Raw genomic sequence first — 19,964 nt, forward strand, 5'->3', positions numbered from 1 at the left:
AAAATCAATTTTTGACCTTTATCAGTTAAGAAAACAAGTTCTATTACTTGTGTAAAGATTATGCGAGAACTGAGAGAAAATTCTTTTTCCATCCAGTGTAAAATTATTTGGGTTGCTACCTACTACTGAGGCTATTAGGAGGATCCACAGACTATTATGCACCAGAACATGAGTTAAACCCTACAGGAAGGCTGTGATAATAAATTTTCTTGCTTTTCCACATATTCCTGTAGCCACCCAAGGAAACAAGCAATTTCTCTTGCAGTGTGTACTTCCAAGTTGACAAAGGACTAGGGGAAGCACATCTCAAACTTTTAATCCAAACAGTAATGTCTTTTCTAATTTACTCCTGCTACATCCAGATGGCATTATTCAGCTTAGGAGAGCCTTTCTGAAATGGAAGGGGTAGATATAGTCTTCATTAACTACTTCATTACATGGGAACTCTTCTACACTAAATGAAAGTATCTGGTATCAGTAGAATTCCACTACAAAAATACGTCATAAGATTAAAGGGGTTTAATATTAAGGTGACAGATGAAACACAATTCTACGGTGTCAGATAAGCTAGAAAACAGGTTCTCAATGGTTGTGAACAATCAGACACAGTTACCACAAGTATAAGGACCCATCCACTTGCCCCAGGTAGTATTTTTTCAAACCCATTCTTTTATGTGAGTTCCTGTCAAGAGGACATTCTTTCTGCTTTTTCTGGGTCTGCTCACTATAATGACTCCAGGTTTCCCTTACAATATCTGTAAGATTCATCCAGTCCTAATGATAATTGCTTTTTTTCTAGTACAATAGTCCTTCTACATTCATGGTGGTTGTGTAACTGACACCTCCATGAATAATGAAAAATGTGAATAACTGGCATTCTCAAATAACAACCCCTGCAGATGCAATCAAACTCCGTGATTGCCTGAAAACTCTTTGTTAGGCCACACAGCATCATATGTTAATCAAGTGTATTCTGAAATGGCTTACCAATAAAACTGTTGAAGACACAAATACTGAAGTTGTCAGAAAAAAGGGCCGACTGTTCATCTCCCACTGGGATTATTACATTATTATTCACACTGTTTATTCATATTGTTTATAAAGACTTCAGAATGCTTGCATGCTTTGGACTTGGTAACTTAATGGTGGCTCTCCATGCTGCTCAATCTTTGGCAGCCTCCCTATTCAGTCCCATATCCCTGAGGTCACACTCTATGTCCTCATTCCAGGTTGTTTTTGGTCTGTCTCTCAAAAGTCTACCCTCAACATGCACACCACTAACCTTCCACAATCAACTGCCATCCTCCATCCTCTCATTCTGTTTAAACCATCTCAATCTACCCCTCCTCATCACAAGACATTCAAGTTCCATACTTCCTCTCAACTCTTCAATCACAATCCTAGCCCCCACCCCCCCAGGTCTTGCATTCAAGGACACACTACACATCCATCTAATTACTGTCATTTATGTATGTTTGAGCCTAAAGATACCATCTTCCTTTACTGCCCAGGTCTCACTACCATACGGCAATACACTCCTGACACATGCTGCATACAAGGATTCTTTAGCACAGAGGGAGCTCTCTCATGTTAGGAGAAGCAACATCTTGAACTTTCTCCAACCACTGCTTAGCCACAAAGCTAGCTCCAGCCCCATCTCTGACACACGGTGTGTCCCCCAAATAATAAAACTCCTCCACACACTGAAGAAACTCCAGCAAAATCAATCCTTTCACACCTGTCAATCTTTACATGGTCTCCCTAACATGCTGAACACACAAAATCAACATTATTTCACTGCCTACCTATAATACCACTACATGTTTTATGCATCCATTCACCACAAACACTACAGATGATGGAAATACTTCCCAAACCCTTGTAGTAAACTGCACATGGCCACATTCCTTCTGCTTAGACAGTACTGCCACCAGTCCTAGATATCATCTCTTTGATTTATCCACATTTACTCTCAATCCCTAGTGTCCCAGTCCATCTCTCCACTTCCTAAACCTTTCCTATAACTCCCTTTCATTCTTTGCAATCAACACCATGTCATCAGCATACATCTCCCATGTGAATCCAATTCTGGGAGAGCTTCAAGCAGCATGACAAACAATAAGAGGCTCAAGACTGGCCATTGATGCACACCACCATTCACTGAAAACTCGACATTCAAATCTCCATTCACTCCCACCTGGGTGGACATCCACATACACTGCCATAACCACTCTAACCAGTTACTCCTCAATCCCAAGCTTTCTCATTGCCCATTTCACCACCTCCCTAGGGACTCTGTCAAAGTACTTCTTCACATCAACAAACACAAAATACAGCTCCTGTTCCTTTTCTACATATTTTTCCTGAAGCTGTTGGACAATGAATATGACATCAGTGGTCCCTTTGCCTGGCATGAACCCAAACTGCATCTAATCAATATTCACTCTTTATTTTCTATAATTTACTCTTTCCAGGACATCACGCTTCCCGTTACACACCTTTACAATCACACTCTTCGGTCAGTCATCTGGGACAATACTATCTATCTATTTATTGCCAGACACTTCAATCCCGTACGGGGTGGCCACAAGCAAATCGCCTCCACGTCACCCTGTTCACCGCCATTTCACTGCCCTGCTCCCAACTCACACCCCACTCTCTCATATACCTCTCCACCCCATCTCTCCATCTCATCCTTGGTCTCCCCCTCCCTCTCCCCCCCTCCACTTCACTCACATACACTCTCCTCATCAGTCTCTCACTCTCCATCCTCTCCACATGGCCAAACCACCTCAGTGTGTTCCTCATAACACTTCCTATCACATCCACATCCACACCACAACACTTCTTTATATCCTCATTTGTCAGCCTGTCTCTCCATGTGACTCCACAGGCTCCTCTTAAATAACTCACTTCCACTGCTCTCACTCTTGACTTGTGTCCTTCCAACAATGTCCAAGCTTCACTTCCATACGTTAGAGTTGGTATCACAATACTGTCATGTAGTAACTTTTTCACTTCCATGCTCATTTCCCTGTTTCTTATCACTGCTTTCAAGGAACCAGCAACCTTTCTTCCTTGTTGCACCCTCTCAAGCACATCACCTTCCAAACTTCCATCCTTACTCATCACACTACCCAAGTACTTAAACGTACTCACATTTTCCATTTCCTCACCATCCAACCTCACTGTACATTCACTGACTTCACCTCTCTCAAAGACCATCACTTTACTCTTCCCTACATTCACCTGTAGATTCCATTTCTTACACACTCTCCCAAACTCATCCACTAAGCCTTGCAGCTCCCCTTCACCTTCACTCAACAACACAGTATCATCTGCAAACAACAGTACAGGGAGTTTCCAAACACTACCCTCTCTCACCAGGACCACTCTAACTTCCACTGCCCTACCTTGTACCTCTTTTATTACCCCATCCATGTACAGATTGAACAACCATGGAGACATGACACATCCCTGTTTCAACCCAACCTCCAAAGAGAAAAATTCACTTAGTTCACCATCCACATGCACTGCAGCCTTAGCACCATCATACATACTCTTCACAGCATTCAACAACTTCCCATCTACTCCATATATTCTTAATACTTTCCACAATCCTTGTCTATCCACCCTGTCATATGTTTTCTCCAAATCCATGAAAGCCGCATACAACTTCTTTCCCTTCTCTAGAAACTTTTCCACTAAAGATCTAAGAATGAATATCTAATCTACACAACCTCTTCCCTTCCTAAAGCCTCCCTGTTCTTCTCCAACTAATATCTCTGTTCTTTCTCTAACTCTGTCAATAAGTATCCTACCATACACTTTTCCTATTATACTATGAAGACAGATGCCCCTATGATTACCACACACTTTTTTTTCACCTTTTCCTTTGTACAAGGGAATAATCATACCTGACTTCCAATCCTCCGGGACTCTACCTTCATCCCAGGCCAATCTGCACATTTTCCACATCCATTCTACTACTATCTCTCCCCCATGCTTCAGCATTTCACCACACACTCCATCAATTCCTGGGGCTTTCCCCAATTTAACTTTCTTCATTGCTTCCACAACTTCTATCCTACTGATTTCTTCCTGTCTTCTCACCTCCCTCCTTCTCCGAGCCATTCCCCAGCCACTTATACTTGCATTACTTCCATCCTCTCTGTTCAACAATTCCTTGAAGTGTTCTCTCCATCTGCTCACTTTTTCTCCCTTCTCCACTAGTAATCTATCATTTTTATCTTTCACTCCCCCGCTAACTTCATTTCCACCCTGTCTTACTCTCTTCACCTATTTCCAGAACATTTTCTTCTAGTCTCTCCACGTTACATTCAAGTTCCTTCCAAATTCATTTCTAATTCTTTTATATTCTTCCTTTGTTATGTTATTACCTCTCTTTCTCCACTTGTTCCATGCCATGCCCCTCTCTTTTTTTGCTATCATACACCTTTTATTAAACCACTTCTTTTTCCTGTTTTCTTTTCCACTTACTCTTGGCACATATTTTTCTACTCCTGAATTACAGAGGTCTAGAAAGATATCCCACTTCCTCTGTATCTCTCTTGTTTCTCTGAATTTTCTCCAATCCTCATTTTCAAAAAATTTTCTCAATCCTGTAAAGTTTGCTTTCCCAAAGTTGTATCTTCCCTGCCTATAAAGCTCGTCTCTTGGCACCACGTTCCCTATTATCACCTAGAACTCAAAGACCATATGATCATTTTTTCCTATAGGACACAGATATTTCAAAGATTCAATTACGTCAGGTTCTTTGGTTACCAGTAAATCTAATCTTGCTGGTGTCTCATCACCTCGGAATTGTGTCTCTTTATTGACCCACTGTATCATTACATTATTCATTGCTATATTTAACTATTTAATTCATTGCTATATTTAACAATATTGAGAGGGCTCTCCCTTCGTGCTAAGGGGTCTTTGTATGCAGCATGTGTTAGGAGTGTAATGCTGTATGGCAGTGAGACCTGGGCAGTGAAGGAGGAAGACATTCGCCGGCTCAGACGTACAGAAATGACAATGATTAGGTGGATGTGCAGTGCGTCCCTGCGTCCAAGGCCTGGAGGGGCTGGGTTTACAATGGAAGAGTTGAGAGGTAGGATGGGACTGGAGTGTATTGGTGTTGTGATGAGGAGAGGTAGATTGAGGTGGTTTCGACATGTGGAGAGGATGGGGGATGATAATTGGGTGACGAAGGTGAGAAGTGTTAATATTGGGGGTGAGGTTATGAGGGGTAGACCGAGAAAGACATGGGACAAGGTCATTAAGTGTGACCTTAGGGTTAAGGGACTGAACAGGGAGGCTGCAATGGATCGTGCAGCGTGGAGAGCCACCATTAGGTGACCAAGGCCGACACATGCAAGCATGTTGGAGCCTTTAAAAACAAAAACAAAAACGATAGTGCCCCACGAATCTTCACTGACTCCTGAGTCCCATTCCTCCCAGTTCACCTCTTCACATTTAAAATCACCCATTACAATTATATGTCTCCCTACGTGTCGAGTGGGGTTGGTGGAGGATTAGTGCCCCTCCCTGTAAAACAATTAACTCTGAGCCCTTGGCCACCCTGCAATGAATGAATGAATGAAATTATATTGTTGCTTTTCTCAATCACTTTCTGTAGATAACTGACCATGTCTGAAAACATCTCCTGATATTCATCGTCATTCCATGCTCTTGTCTTAGAGGGAACATATACTACTGCCATATCTCTCTTGCCATTCTCTCCAGTTTCTAATTTCATATTTATCACTTCAGCCCCACCCTCTCCCATTTCCACTACTACTACTGCTACTACTACTACTACTGGTGCTGCTACAACTACTATTGCCACAACAACTACTACTACTACTACTACTAGTACTACTACTATTACTGGTGCTGTTGCTACTACTCCTACTGCTACCATACTACTACTATTACTACAACTATGACGCACTGAATGAATCCTGGGATACCACTTCTTCACACATGCCACCACTGAGATAATGTTTTTACATTACGATACCAGTTGCTTTATGATACAATAATATTATTTTGTAATTCTTTCAAATTGGTATGCATATCACAGGACTGGGTATACAGTTTCCATGCTTTCTCTGAATGCACATGAAAAAAATGCACATATACTTATTATTTTATTTAGAAGGTGGGACAGGCTGACGAATGAGGATATAAAGGAGCGTTGTGGTGTGGATGTGGATGTGATAGGAAGCGTTATGAGGAACACACTGAGGTGGTTTGGCCATGTGGAGAGGATGGAGGGTGAAAGACTGACGAAGAGAGTGTATGTGAGTGAGGTGGAGGGGGGAGGCCGAGGATGAGATGGAGGGATGGGGTGGAGAGGTATATGAGAGAGGGGGGTGTGAGTTGGGAGCAGGGCAGTGAAATGGCGGGGGACAGGGCGACTTGGAGGCGATTTGTTTGTGGCCACCCCAAACGGGATTAAGGCATCTGGCAATAGATAGATAGATAGAGAAGGTGGGGCTGATGCCATAGCTAAGATGTTTCTCAAAACTTAGTGCTAATACTTCAACTTCAGGACATTGGAATAAAGCTCATTATACTGTTGGATGCCTTGCATATGTACTGAGCAAAAATTTATGTTTTTATTTTTATCATGTGAACTAACCTGGTTTCTAAGTTCCTGGTAGGTGTCATTTTCAGCAAAAATGGGCATGAGACTTTCAGGAATTTCAAAGCCCATGGCCTTCCATGCTGCTGCCTCCTCCAGGTTCTTGTGCAGCTGCCTGCAAACAAACCCAACACAAAGGAAATTGATGTTGTTACTGAATCTCTGTTTGTCTGGCTCAGCAGATCTGTTGACCACAGGTACAGAAGTGCTTCTCTGAGGCCATCCAACAAGGAAATTACGTACAGTACTATACATACACTATGTAGGGAACTAGTGTCCTCTTGTGCTAGGCAGCACCCCATCAGGGTTGGATCAAGGTCCTTCCCATGGTGGAGTGAAGGAAAATACTGTATGAGGAGGTTTGGCTCCCAGCTGGACACCATTAGGCTGCTCCACCCAAGTTGAACAGCACCACCACGTGTAGTCTCCTTGTCAGTGCTGCAAGGGGTTTTTATACTTTACTTACATTTAATACTTTCAGCCCAAGGATACACATTATTTTTTATTCTGATAACGCCAGATGGTTTTATTCTGCTTAGAAGAGGACCCATGAGCTGCAGGAGTTGGGAGAGGTCTGAAAAATGCAGCATACTGAATTTCCCATAACTTAATCAGCTGTTTTTTTTTTTTTTTTTTTTTTTTTTTTTTTTTGGTATCATATTCATAAAATCTGATAACAGCCTGGGGGTTAACTAGACAGCTCAATGAAAGCATGTTTCAGGCATTTATGACTGAGTTTATAAAAAAAAACAAAAATCAGTACCTGTGGGAGCCTACACTCTATCACAACACTAACCATTGTGACAGCCGATCTGATTTTAAAGCAGTTTGACTTTTCATTTTCAGCTAGCTTTGAGGCCAAGGTTCCTTTTCTTTCACTTACTGCAGCAGAATGGTGACTCAGCAGAAAGAAGACTGTGCCTTCCATCATCAAAAACCTTTTGTGACTGAAGATTCCCTTTTCTTCTAAGAGTGATGTTGCCTTCCTTGCTTCATTTATAAAGGGTCTAACATACTTGCATGCATCAGCCTTGGTTACCTAAAGGTAGCTCTCCATGCTATTCGATCTCTAGCAGCCTCTCTACTCAGTCCCTTAACCATGAGTAGCACTCTGCAGGGTATGGCCTTGTTCCAAGTCTTTTTTCAGTCTAACTCTAGCAGCTTTACCCTAAGCATCCATGTCTCTCACTCTCTGCACCCAACCATCCTCCTCCATCCTCTCCATATGTCAAAACCATCTCACTCTCTCCCTTCTCATCACAACACTAATACATTCAAGTCTCATCCATTCTCTCGACTCTTCATTTGCAATTCTAATCCCCCTGGGACTGTCATTTATGGCTGCACTACACATCGACCTATTCATTCATATCTCTGTATGTCTGAGCTGTACATTCCTAACACATGCGGCATTCAAGGACCATTTGGTGCTAAGGGAGAGCTCTCAATGTCAGCAGGGTCAACTTTCTAAACTTCTTCTAACCACTCCTTATCCTAGCTATTGATATAGCTTCAGCCCCATCTCCACAAAAATTCCATGTCTCCCAAATAACAAATCTCCTCTACACACTCAGAGGGAATTTCCAGCAAAATTAATCCTTTTCTGCCTCTCAGCTTCTGTATACTCTCCCTTTTACCACACACTCAAAATCAAAATTATTTTGTAGCTTACCTCAAATACCACTTCATCTCTTATGTACCTGCTTATCATAAACACTGTACAAAATGAAGCAATTCCTACACACTTGAGGCAAACTGCATATGGTCACACGCCTGCTTTGACAGTACCACCACCTGCCCTAGATTTCATCACTTTGTTTTATCTACATTTATTCTCAAACCCTTGTGTCCCATTCCATCTCACCATTTCCAAAATCTCTCCTCTGCTACCTTCTCATTCTCTGCGATCAATACCAAGTCATCAGCACATAACACTTTCCATGGAAGTCTAGTTCTGAAGTCATGCAAAAGAGCTTCAAGCACCATGATAAACAGTGAGGGACTTAAAACTAACTCCTGATGTACATCAATTTTCACAGAAAATCCATCACTCAAACCTCCATTCACTTGTACCTGGGTGTGAACACACTCATACAGTGCCATAACAACTCTAACCAACCGTTGCTCTATCCCAAAGTTTCTCATTGCCCACTTCACTATGTCCCTAGGCACTCTGTCATAAGCCTTCTCCAAATCAACAAAAATAAAATATAAATCTTTCTTCCATGCTATATATTTTTCCTGAAGCTGTCAAGCAAAAGAATACTGCATCAGTGGCTCCTTTGCCTGGCATAAACCCAAACTGCATGTCATCAGTATTTAACTCTTTCCCTTATCATACCTTCCAGGACTCTTTCCATTACCTTAATTATCTGGTCCAAAAGCTTTTTCCCTATATACTTATGTCTCCTCCAAACTCTAAATGTCTGAAGGTTATCAATACTTTTGCAAACAAGTTACAACACATTACTGATTGGTGAATTTGCTATTCTGCTTGTTTTCAACTAAAACAAGGTCTATCCAAAAAGAAGCCAAACATTTTAAATACAGTAACTCACCAACGAGCCAGCATAGCGTGATTGTGATAGGAGCACTATGATGTGGCTATTGACCTTATTGTGGTAAACATAGCAGAAGTGGTCAGGCAGTCCGGACTGCTTCTGGCTTTATCGGACTTTTCCTGATATACAGGTATAGGAATGTAATCCAGTTGCTCCTTGAGTCCGATAAAAGCGAATTCCGGTCTAATGAAGTCTGTTATATCAAGGTTTTACTGTATATCGGGAAAAGGTCCGATAAAGCCAGAAGCAGTTCGGACTGCCTGACCACTCCAGCCATGTTTACCACAATAACGGAAATAAAAAACATGTTTATCAATGTACAGTACTGTATTAGTATATATATTATACCTATTCAGGTGGTTCTGCACTGACTGACAAGTCTAATAGTTTCCTGTAAGCCAGCAAACTATTTACAATGCCCAATGGTAACCATATAACCAAATGATACATGTTCCCTACATGTCAATAAATGGGACGGTGGAGGGTTGGTGCCCCTCCCTGTAAAACAACTAACTTGAGGACAAACGGCCAGCCCTTACAAGTTTATGGCTTCTGGTCATAGTTAGATAAACAGACAGACAGACAGAATTATGCTCCTGGTCAGTTGCTGTCTACTTTCTACAGATGCCAAACAATTGCTTACTAATCTGAAATTATATTTTAAGTGGTGCCAAAGAAAGAATGTTGGAATGCATGAATTTTGAAAGCATTTATAATATACTGTAGTACAAAATACATGAATGTTCTATATTTTAAAGTACTGTTACACTAGCTGCAAGTAACTCCTACTTCCATCCATCCATCATCCAATCCTACACTGCCCCATGAGGAGCGTAGGAGCCCCGGGCTAGGCAGTTGGTCCCGACATTTAAGATGAGAGTGAACTAACTCCTACTTACATGTCAAAATTGTCACGAAGACTCTGCACCGGGCCTGGCTGCCATCTAAAAACAGCTTCATGGAGACGCCTGGTAGGATTTGACTCAAGGGCAGCAATCCAGGCAGCGTGCATGTTGGCAACAACACCCCGCAGCAGCCCCATCGTCCGACCCCATCGTTCATATACACTGTCCAGCCTCGGGTAGTAGGGCAGCCATGAGTGGTTGCGCAACAGCTGTGTGCATACATGGTCAGCAAGAATATCTGCCATTCTATAAACCTTTTTATGTGCATTAAATCTACACTTAAAGTTTATCAACATAAAATTCATGATGAATTCTCATCACCTATGATTTCTTGCAATCTTAACTTGTAACATACTGCAGCCTTAGAAACTTATTTATTACGTTCATTAATCTGCATTATCTATGTCAACCGCTAGAAATAACAGGGTTTATAATACACCAAGAAACCAACATGTCTCAATAATAACATGGAAATATTATACCAAACTACATTTCTAGATACTGTACAGCTAAAATCTTGGTACAGTAATTAAGTAAATTTAAGAAAGTAACTCTAACATTCATGAATGTTAGTATAAAACCTAAATGAATCTCTTAATTTTAAATTAAGAAAACAGTGTACAATATACAGTACAATACTAAGCGAAACATATATGTAAAAATATTAGTAAAGATAAATAAGAAGAACATAAATGAAAAACTCAGTAGAAAAACTAATATAAGGCTCTCAAAATAGGGAACCATGTTGAAAAGAGGTGCATCAATGTAGGAATGAACATAAAGGATAAAGAAAATGGTAAGAAGCAGAGGTACAAAAAAGGATAAAGATGGAAAAAAACATAAGGGTTTATGAAAAGGCTATTGACATTTGAGGATTCAGTAGCATGGAAGAAGGTCTTTCACAGCCATTCCCTGTTTGGGGGTTACCAGGAGGGAGAAAAGTGCTATAGACGATGCTGATGATTACTGTAAACGAAGACAATAAAGCTATGGTAAACATGACTGAGTCTGGCGCTGTATAAAGAAGCAATGTGGTGTCAAAGTATGTGTCAGTGGCAGATGTGAATAAAGCTGTAAATATCTGACCCTCAATTTATTTTGTTAATGTGTTAACTAAGTCCCAGATGTTCACAGAAACCACATAAGCAGGCCCCTCCAATCCATTATTATAAGGTTAATGCATTACTCACATCTGTAACCTGTCTGCTCTTTTCCCACTAAAAACTGTATCTAACCCCAATTTGCCTACTAATATGCTTTCTAATGACACAGCCTACTATGCAGAAGTAAAATAGACATAAGACAGTGACATTAAAGAGGAGCTGAGGCTATGGGTGGCTACAAACTCCTCTGTAACAGTGCTAGAAGGCAGCCTGGAACCCCTCAAAGTCATCTGAGTCATCATCTAAGGAGGACTTCAACCACCTTACTCAGTGACAGTACTGCATACAGAGTGAACAGGTAATGTTTTTGCTGACTGAACAAGAAAAAGTGTATGCAAAAAATGCAAAAGCTGATGGTTAACTGTATGTGATAGGTATGTAATGTACTCTAGTAACAGACCTGCACACTTCTGACATATGTGGAAAGCTCTACTATACGTGTTCAAGCTATGTTTTATGAGTCGTGAAGGGGAACTTATCTGTATGTAGGGACAAGGAATTTCACTTTCTGTCACTGGAGAAAGGTGACCCATCCCCACCCAGTGTTTCACATGCAAATGTAAGTGTGGAGTGGTGGGTGTGGAGTGCATGTGGAAAGTCATGCTGGAGTGGCTATGTTTGTGAATGATAAGAGTCTGTAAATGTCATGGAGGGAGTTTCAACAGAGTCTGAAAATGTAAGAACATAAGAAAGGGCATACTACTTCTTGCAGTTCAAACACATACCAGTACCAGACAAAAGTCTCATACTCATATGATAAGGTGAGCATAAACACAACTCAGTGCAGTCCTTGTAATTTCTGTATTCACTCGTGTTTATATTAAAGCCTTTATAGTACCACCCACTTTTCTTCCAAGAGTCACTCTGCTCCCCACTTATATATTTACATCTCTTTCTAATACTGTTCTGAGGCACTTAAAATCTCCACCAAGTCAAGTTTCCCTCCATTCACCAGCATATCACACTATGAATCATGCTCTCTCTCAAAAACAACCATTTTCACCCACTCTAAACAGTACTAAATTTCAGATCTCACCCCTCACACATATCAAGACTTTACATTGCGTCATAATAATACTGTATATACCTCTCCACAGGGTTCCTAATGTTTTTACAATTGTATGAAAAAAGAACACTGAAAATAAAAATAAAGAATAAATTTAAAAATCAATTTTAAATATATCAACAAAGCTGATCAACCTGCATGATAAGTACAGTATATCAGCAAAAAAATATACTACACATAATTTTTCTACTAATGCTTTGTGTAGTGACTCACATTAACTTCGTGCTCCAGCTTCTTGCGTGTATCAGTGGCCCACCTAGCCATTTTTGAGTAGTAGAACCCTTCTCCTCCCACCTTCATAGACCGGAACACATATTCCTTCTCTACCTCCTCAAAATCCCGTTCAAAGAGGTTGAGAATCTGTTAGACAGTGAGAAAATTAACTAAAATCATTCTTGCCACCTCTTATGGGATTATGGTGTCTGGCTACAGATAGGTAGATAGACAGATGGATAGACATATAGATTCTTGCACTGATATTGTATATCAGACTACTGTATGCTTTTCGGTACCTAAAGAAAAACACTAACTCATCATATAGCTCTCTTTATACTGAATAGAATTGTGTACAGAGTAAGTGCTGTAACAAACAACAACATAAAAATGTAAAAGATTATGATAATTACTGTATAGAAATATGAATTTACTCAATTCAAGGATCAGTCAGGGAAAATGGAAAAGGTTAAGCTAGTTGTCTGGGGTCATAAATAATTTTTCCTGTCTAATCCTAAGGCAGCATTATGCTCATAATTTCACTATTTAACTGGCCTATAATCTCTATTAACCCCTGCTGTGCTGATTCCTTGTACAGGCAATATAATTTACCTCCCCTGAGTCATTGTTTTATAACCAATGTAAACTGTACCAGTACCTCATATGAGGTTTGCAGCTTGGCCTGTACAGACCATCACTGTGCCTCATGTGAGGTAAGCAGCTCAGCAAGGGTTAAAGATACACCTGGACAGTATCCAATACATATTCCAAAATGTAAACATATAAAGTTATGATTCTTTGAACTTAGTGAGCTCACTGTTTGCCAGTGACAAAAAGATGGAGATAATTAGTGACTTAAAATGAACGTAAAGAAATGACAGCAAGGACATTGTTCTATGGTCATCCCTTGATGATGAATTCCTGGAGGACCGTGAGGCATATAGGATGATGATGACGACAGCAGTCCACTTTTTACAGATCCTAGTTTGCAGCCACTCAGTACTGACATGGTCAATCATGACATAGAAGACAGAGAAGAGTGACTTCCTGGCAGCAAGTGGCTTGAAGGTATCTAGAACTTTCAGGCCATGAGCCACAGCTTCCACCGTCTGCATTGCTGCCACCATCACACACTGATACCGACGCTCCACTTCTTCCATACTCTCACGAAACCTGGGGATGAATTTATGAAATGTCTTAACCTACTTTTATATTAAACAAGTCTACAAGACATTAAATTATCAAAGTTAATATTGTTGGATTGTATTTTTTAACTTAGTACTCATTCTATTTTGTTGTTAAGGTGCCTTGCAGCTTTATGAATGAAGCTATCTATCTATCTATCTATAGCCCGACGCCCTAATCCCGCAAAGGGTGGCCGCAGACAAAACGCCTCCAAGTCACTCTGTCACCCACCATTTGACTCCCCTCCCCCCAACTCACCCCCCCCTCCCTCATATACCTCTCAACTCCATCCCTCCACCTCATCCTCGGTCTACCCCTCCCTCTCCCTCCCTCCACCTCACCTACATACACCCTCTTAGTCAGTCTTTCAGTCTCCATTCTCTCCACATGTCCAAACCACCTCAGTGTATTTCTCCTAATCTTTTCAACCACATCCACATCCACCCCACAACGTTCCTTCACTTCTTCATTCGTCAACCTGTCCCTCCATGTCACTTCACACGCTCCTCTCAAGTAACTCATTTCCACTGCTCTCACTCTTGACTTGTTCCCCTCTTGCAATGTCCATGCCTCGCTTCCATGAATGAAGCTAGAAGTGTTAAATTCAATATTATATACAACTACACATGAAATTTTCTGGATACTGCCACTGATATACAGCACATCATGAAAGAGAAATGTTGATAAAGGCATATATATAGATAGTATCACCTCACCGATGTTTACATATATACTGTACTGATAAAAGAAAAATAAAGCCTGATAACATTCCCAAAGGACTGCAGGATAATCTTACAATTTAAAAAAAAAAAATAATTAAAAATAACACTCAAAAGACCTCTGTGCAAAAGATGATAAACTTTGAAAATATGTACCGTCACAAGTCATATACAGCATTTACTGTATATGGGCATGCCTATTGGAAAAAAAAAAATATATATATATATATATATATATATATGTATATGTTTTACTCATTCAATGAACAAGTGTGCCAACTGATCAAAAAGCAAAATGGCACCCATTTGACAAGTGCTTGGAAGAAAGAAGAAACTGAGGAAATGCTATATGGTCTCCACAACATAGTACTATTTATGATCAAAACATAATCTGATTATTGTTTAATTAACAATTCTGAGCACTAGCAGTGGACTATACACATGTCAGAACAAATGTAGTGACACTGGTAATCAGAAAAATTATCAATGTACATAATGTCCAGTACCATAATAATAATATAATAGATGATGATGTATACAGGCAAAGTGAACATCTTTGGGTGTAAGACTGTAATGGTGCCAGTAATCTGTAGAGGTCATTTATAAGTTCTGAGTAAGACTTTTCCCTTCACTCACTTGTCACCTAAAACAGGCATAACAATACTTATACTTACTTTAATATTATGGTTCCACAAATGTAATGGGCATGACAGGGGATTCAAACTGCCCACCATCCTTAACTCAAATACCCGTGAACCTGACAGCACTGTTCCTCCCATGTGATGTAACGTTCCACTTTCCCTTCAATTCCTTAAAATCCAGTAAAACTGAATTATTAAAAACTGAGGAGTGCAATATAACAATCGTATTCGATAACCCTTCCTCTCATATTAAATTCTATCTATCTATCTATCTATTGTCAGATGCCTTAACCCGTAAAGGGTGGCCACAAACAAATTGCCTCCATGTCGCCCTGTCCCCCATCATTTCACTGTCCTGCTCCCAGCTCACATCCCCCTCTCTCATATACTGTACCTCTCCACTCCGTCCCTCCATCTCATCCTTGGTCTCCCCCTCCCTCTCCCCACCTCCACCTCACTCACATACACTCACCTCGTCAGTCTCCCGCTCTCTATCCTCTCCACATGGCCAAACCACCTAAATGTGTTTCTCCTAACGCTTCCTACCACATTTACATCCACACCACAATGCTCCTTCACTTCCTCATTTGTCAGTCTGTCCCTCCATGTGACTCCACATGCTCCTCTCAAATAACTCATTTCCACTGCTCTCACTCTTGAGTTCTGTCGCTCCAACAAGGTCCAAGCTTCACTTCCATACATTAGAGTTGGCATCACAATACTGTCATGTAGTAACTTTTTCACTTCCATGCTCACTTCCCTGTTTCTTATCATTGCTTTCAAGGAAACAGCAATCTTTATTCCTTGTTGTACCCTTCCATGCACTTCACCCTCTAAACTTCCATCCTTACTCATCACACTACCCAAGTACTTAAACACACTCACATTTTCCATTTCCTCCTCATCCAACCTCACTGTACATTCACTGACTTCACTTCCCTTGAAGATCATAACTTTACTCTTCCCTACATTCACCTTTAAATTTCGTTTCTTACACACTCTCCCAAACTCACCCGCCAAGTCTTGCAGCTCCCCTTTGTCTTCATTAAACAACACAGTATCATCTGCAAACAACAGTACAGGGAGTTTCCAAACATTGCCCTCTCTCACTAGGGCCACTCCAACATCCACTGCCCTACCTTGTATCTCTTTTATAACCCCATGCATATACAGACTGAACAACCATGAAGATATGACATATCCCTGTTTCAAGCCAATCTTCAAATAGAAGAATTCAATCAGTTCACTATTCACAAGCACTGCAGCCTTAGCACCAACATACATACTCTTCACAGCATTCAACAACTTCCCATCTACTCCATACATTCTTAATACTTTCCACATTCCTTGTCTGTCCACTCTGTCATATGCTTTCTCCAAATCCATGAAGGCTGTATACAATGTCTTTCCCTTCTCGAGAAACTTTTCCACTAAAGATCTAAGAATGATTATCTGATCTACACAACCTCTTCCCTTCCTAAAACCTCCCTGTTCTTCTCCAACTAATTCCTCTGTTATTCCCTAACTCTGTCAGTAAGTATCCTACCATATACTTTTCCTATTACACTAAGATGACAAATGCCCCTATGATTACCACATACTTCTTTTTCCCTTTTTCCTTTGTACAGGAAAATAATTATACCTGACTTCCAATCCTCCGGGACTCTACCTTTCTCCCAGGCTAATCTGTACATCTTCGATTCTACTACTATCTCACCCCCATGCTTGAGCATTTCACCACACACTCCATCAATTCCTGGGGCTTTCCCCATTTTGACTTTCTTCAGTGCCTCCACAACTTCCACCCTAATGATTTCTTCCCCTCTTCTCACATCCTTTCATCTCCCAGCCATTCCCCAGCCACTTAAGCTTGCATTACTTTCATTCTCTATGTTCAGAAATTCTTTAAAGTGTTCTCTCCATCTGCTCACTTTTTCTCCCTTCTCTACTAGTAATCTACCATTTTCATTTTTCACTCCCCAGCTAACTTCTTTGGCACACTGTCTAACTCTACCTCTTTCCAGAACATTTTCTTACATTCCCTCCTCTTTACACTCAAATTCCTTCAAAACTCCTCATCCACTCTCTTCTTACTCTCTTACTAATCTTTTCACCTCTTCCTCTCTACATAACTCTCTCTTCTGTCTCTCAACTTCTTCCACACCCGTTTCTCATCCACTCACTATATGCTTTCTTCTTTTGTGCCACAGCCTCTCTCACCTCTTCATTCCACCATGCTGTCCCTTGCACCCCCTTTCATCTTCTCTTCAACCCACACACCATCTTACATGCTGCACAGATTTCTTCTATGAATATCTTGCGCACACCTTCCACGTCCTCCATCTGCTCCAATCCATTTTTACCCAATCACTCCTCCACTTCCCTCTTATATTCTGTCTTTTTTCCATTCTCTTGCAACCCTTCCACTCTCCTTGCTTGAACTACTTCCTCCTGTCCTTCCCTTTTTCTATTTCTCCGTTTCCTTTGGACCTTGATTCTGACCACCATTAAGTGGTGGTCAGAAAGTCCACTCTCCCAACCTCTATATATTCTTGCATCCATTACATACCTTCTCATCCTTTCATCCACACACACACACATAATCAATCATAGTCTTTCGTTCATTCAGTTCACCACTCAACCTTTTCACCACCTTCCACGTATACCTATGGATCATTTTGTGCCTGAAGAGGGTATTGGATATCACCAACTCCCTCCTGGCATAAATGTCCACCAATGAACTGCCATTCTCATCCAAATCTGCAGGCACACCCCACTCACTAACTACTCCATCCATTAAATTCATACTGCCAAATTAGCTAAGGAAAAAGCTGGTAAATGAAATTTTCCCTCAACTCATCCCTGTAGCGGGTTCCCCTTGCCTTTGTTCATAACATGACACGGAGCAGAGCAGGGCAGGATCCCCTCTCACACTCACAGTTCCCAAGGATCTGTAGGTTTTTCCCTCTTAAAAAGGTTAGTACTCACATGTCTATTCCTCATATACACATAAGAGGTTGCCTGAAGTAGCCTTAGCATAAACTGACAAGTGATCAACCAGAGAAATTAAATGAACAGTAACTATGTGGGGAAAAAGCCTTTGTTCAATACAGAATCATTCCTGTATACTAGTTTATAATGAGTGATTACATTCCAAGTGGTAAATGAAGAGAAGTTAGAATCTTTACTTTTTCAAGGTCAAGTGGGAAGAAGCTGAAAGTTTAAGGGTAAACTTACCTAATCTAAGTATAACTCTATCTTTTAAAAATTTCATTTTCTTCTACTACTTAAAAAAAAAAATACCATAATATGTACTCCGCAAATTTTGTAATTTGTACTTATTACTGTGAACTTTGGATCACATATAGTATTACTTTTCTAGTGTGAATCAAATAAATTCCAGGGCGCACGGAAAAAACGCGCGGTATTCAAAATATTCACAAACATTCGAGAATGACACCAGCGGTTAGGTCCAGTTTTTGCAATGTCATTCTGGGATGACACCCGTGGTTAAAGAGTTAAGGATGAAAAAGATGAAGGCTTGTTCACCAGGTGGATCAATGATAGGAAAGGAGAGCCAAAGGTGGTGGTGAACACTGAAATCTTCTGGAATGGAGATTTCAGAGAAAGGAGAAATGAATAGAATGTGTTCCATCATAGAAGTAAGATAGTCGAAGAATTTTTGATGGTCAGTAGAATTAGGAGATAAGTAAACAGCGCAGATATATTTAGTCAGAGAATGACAGGAGGGTTGAAGCCAGAGTGTAGCGAGTTCAGAAGAATCAAGTTCAGGAACACGAGAGCAAGACAGGTCGTCGCATATATATACGCAGCATCCACCTTTGGCTTTGAAATGAGTATAGAGAAAGTAAGAGGATACAGAAAAGGGTTTGCTGTCAGTTGCCTCAGACAGCTGAGTCTCAGTCAGAAAGAGAAGGTGAGGTTTAGCAGAGGAGAGGTGGTTTTCAACAGAAAGAAAGTTAGAGGAAAGGCTGTGAATGTTGCAGAAATGAAGAAGTGAGTCAGAGTGTCGTTACCGGGAGAGGGGCGGATGGTAGGGGCATTTATGGTACCCTCCCCCTGGGGACTCCAAGGGATTGTTGTTTTGTGCCATTTTCCTTTTATTTAATTTTGAAAAGGAAGTGTAGTGTGTACTGTGAAAGTAGTTTAGTATGATAGAGAAACTTGTATTGGAGAGCATGATGGCCTACTCTCTGTGTTACTGAAACACTGAAGAAGTTCAGCAAAGGGGGATGGTCAAGAACTAGTCCTGAGGGCTGATGAAATGGGAGCTCCAGCTCTCCCTGTCATCAGCTTTCCATCCACCTTGGGAGTACTGCCCTGCTCGACTGGTGCTACAGTCTACTCCTAAAATGAGGTTCTACTGTATTTTATGTTTTTTTTGTGTAGTGTTAAAATCCTGGTTAATATAGCAAAACACAACAATCCTTCCTGACCTATCAAAGTGCTTCAGCCACTCTTTGGATGTCAGGTTGAACACAAGGTGACTCTTCCTTGCAACAGCTTTTAGTGCAGCCGTCAACACTCGGTCCACCTGAGCCAGTTCCTCCTCAAGCAGCTCTCCCTCTGCCCCTCCATCTCCAGCACCACATCCTTTCACTGACAACATTCCATTCTCACTCTGCCTGTAGAAATAAAACAGCAGTAGGAACTGTAAAATTGACATTTTTCTTGATATGAAATCATACTGAAACCACACACACAAACATAAATACAGTACTGAACATGTTTATACAGGACTGTCACAGAGCTTGTCCAGTTTAATCTGTGCAAAGTAAAGGGAAATCTGCTTAACAAATGCTTCTGCTTTCACTGCTTTCAAAACTCTTCTAGCA

General features: G+C 40.8%; 1 protein-coding gene across 1 annotated transcript in view; it reads right to left on the reverse strand.

Moving 5' to 3' along the window:
- LOC145400372 (dynein axonemal heavy chain 2-like) overlaps positions 1–19,738 on the reverse strand; it is a 38,544-nt gene extending 18,806 nt beyond the window's left edge. Inside the window, exons 1-5 of the mRNA XM_080272878.1 lie at positions 19,566–19,738; positions 13,571–13,736; positions 12,564–12,710; positions 10,116–10,330; positions 6,653–6,770 (exon numbers count right to left, since the gene is read on the reverse strand). Coding sequence (XP_080129004.1) covers positions 6,653–6,770; positions 10,116–10,330; positions 12,564–12,710; positions 13,571–13,736; positions 19,566–19,738 — 819 coding nt within the window. The remainder of the gene's footprint in view (positions 1–6,652; positions 6,771–10,115; positions 10,331–12,563; positions 12,711–13,570; positions 13,737–19,565) is intronic.
- Between the last annotated feature and the right edge of the window lie 226 nt (positions 19,739–19,964).

The sequence above is a fragment of the Coenobita brevimanus genome, chromosome 52 (genome assembly GCF_032717465.1).
Source record: "Coenobita brevimanus isolate Jiangsu-jjx chromosome 52, ASM3271746v2, whole genome shotgun sequence".
Taxonomy (NCBI): domain Eukaryota; kingdom Metazoa; phylum Arthropoda; class Malacostraca; order Decapoda; family Coenobitidae; genus Coenobita; species Coenobita brevimanus.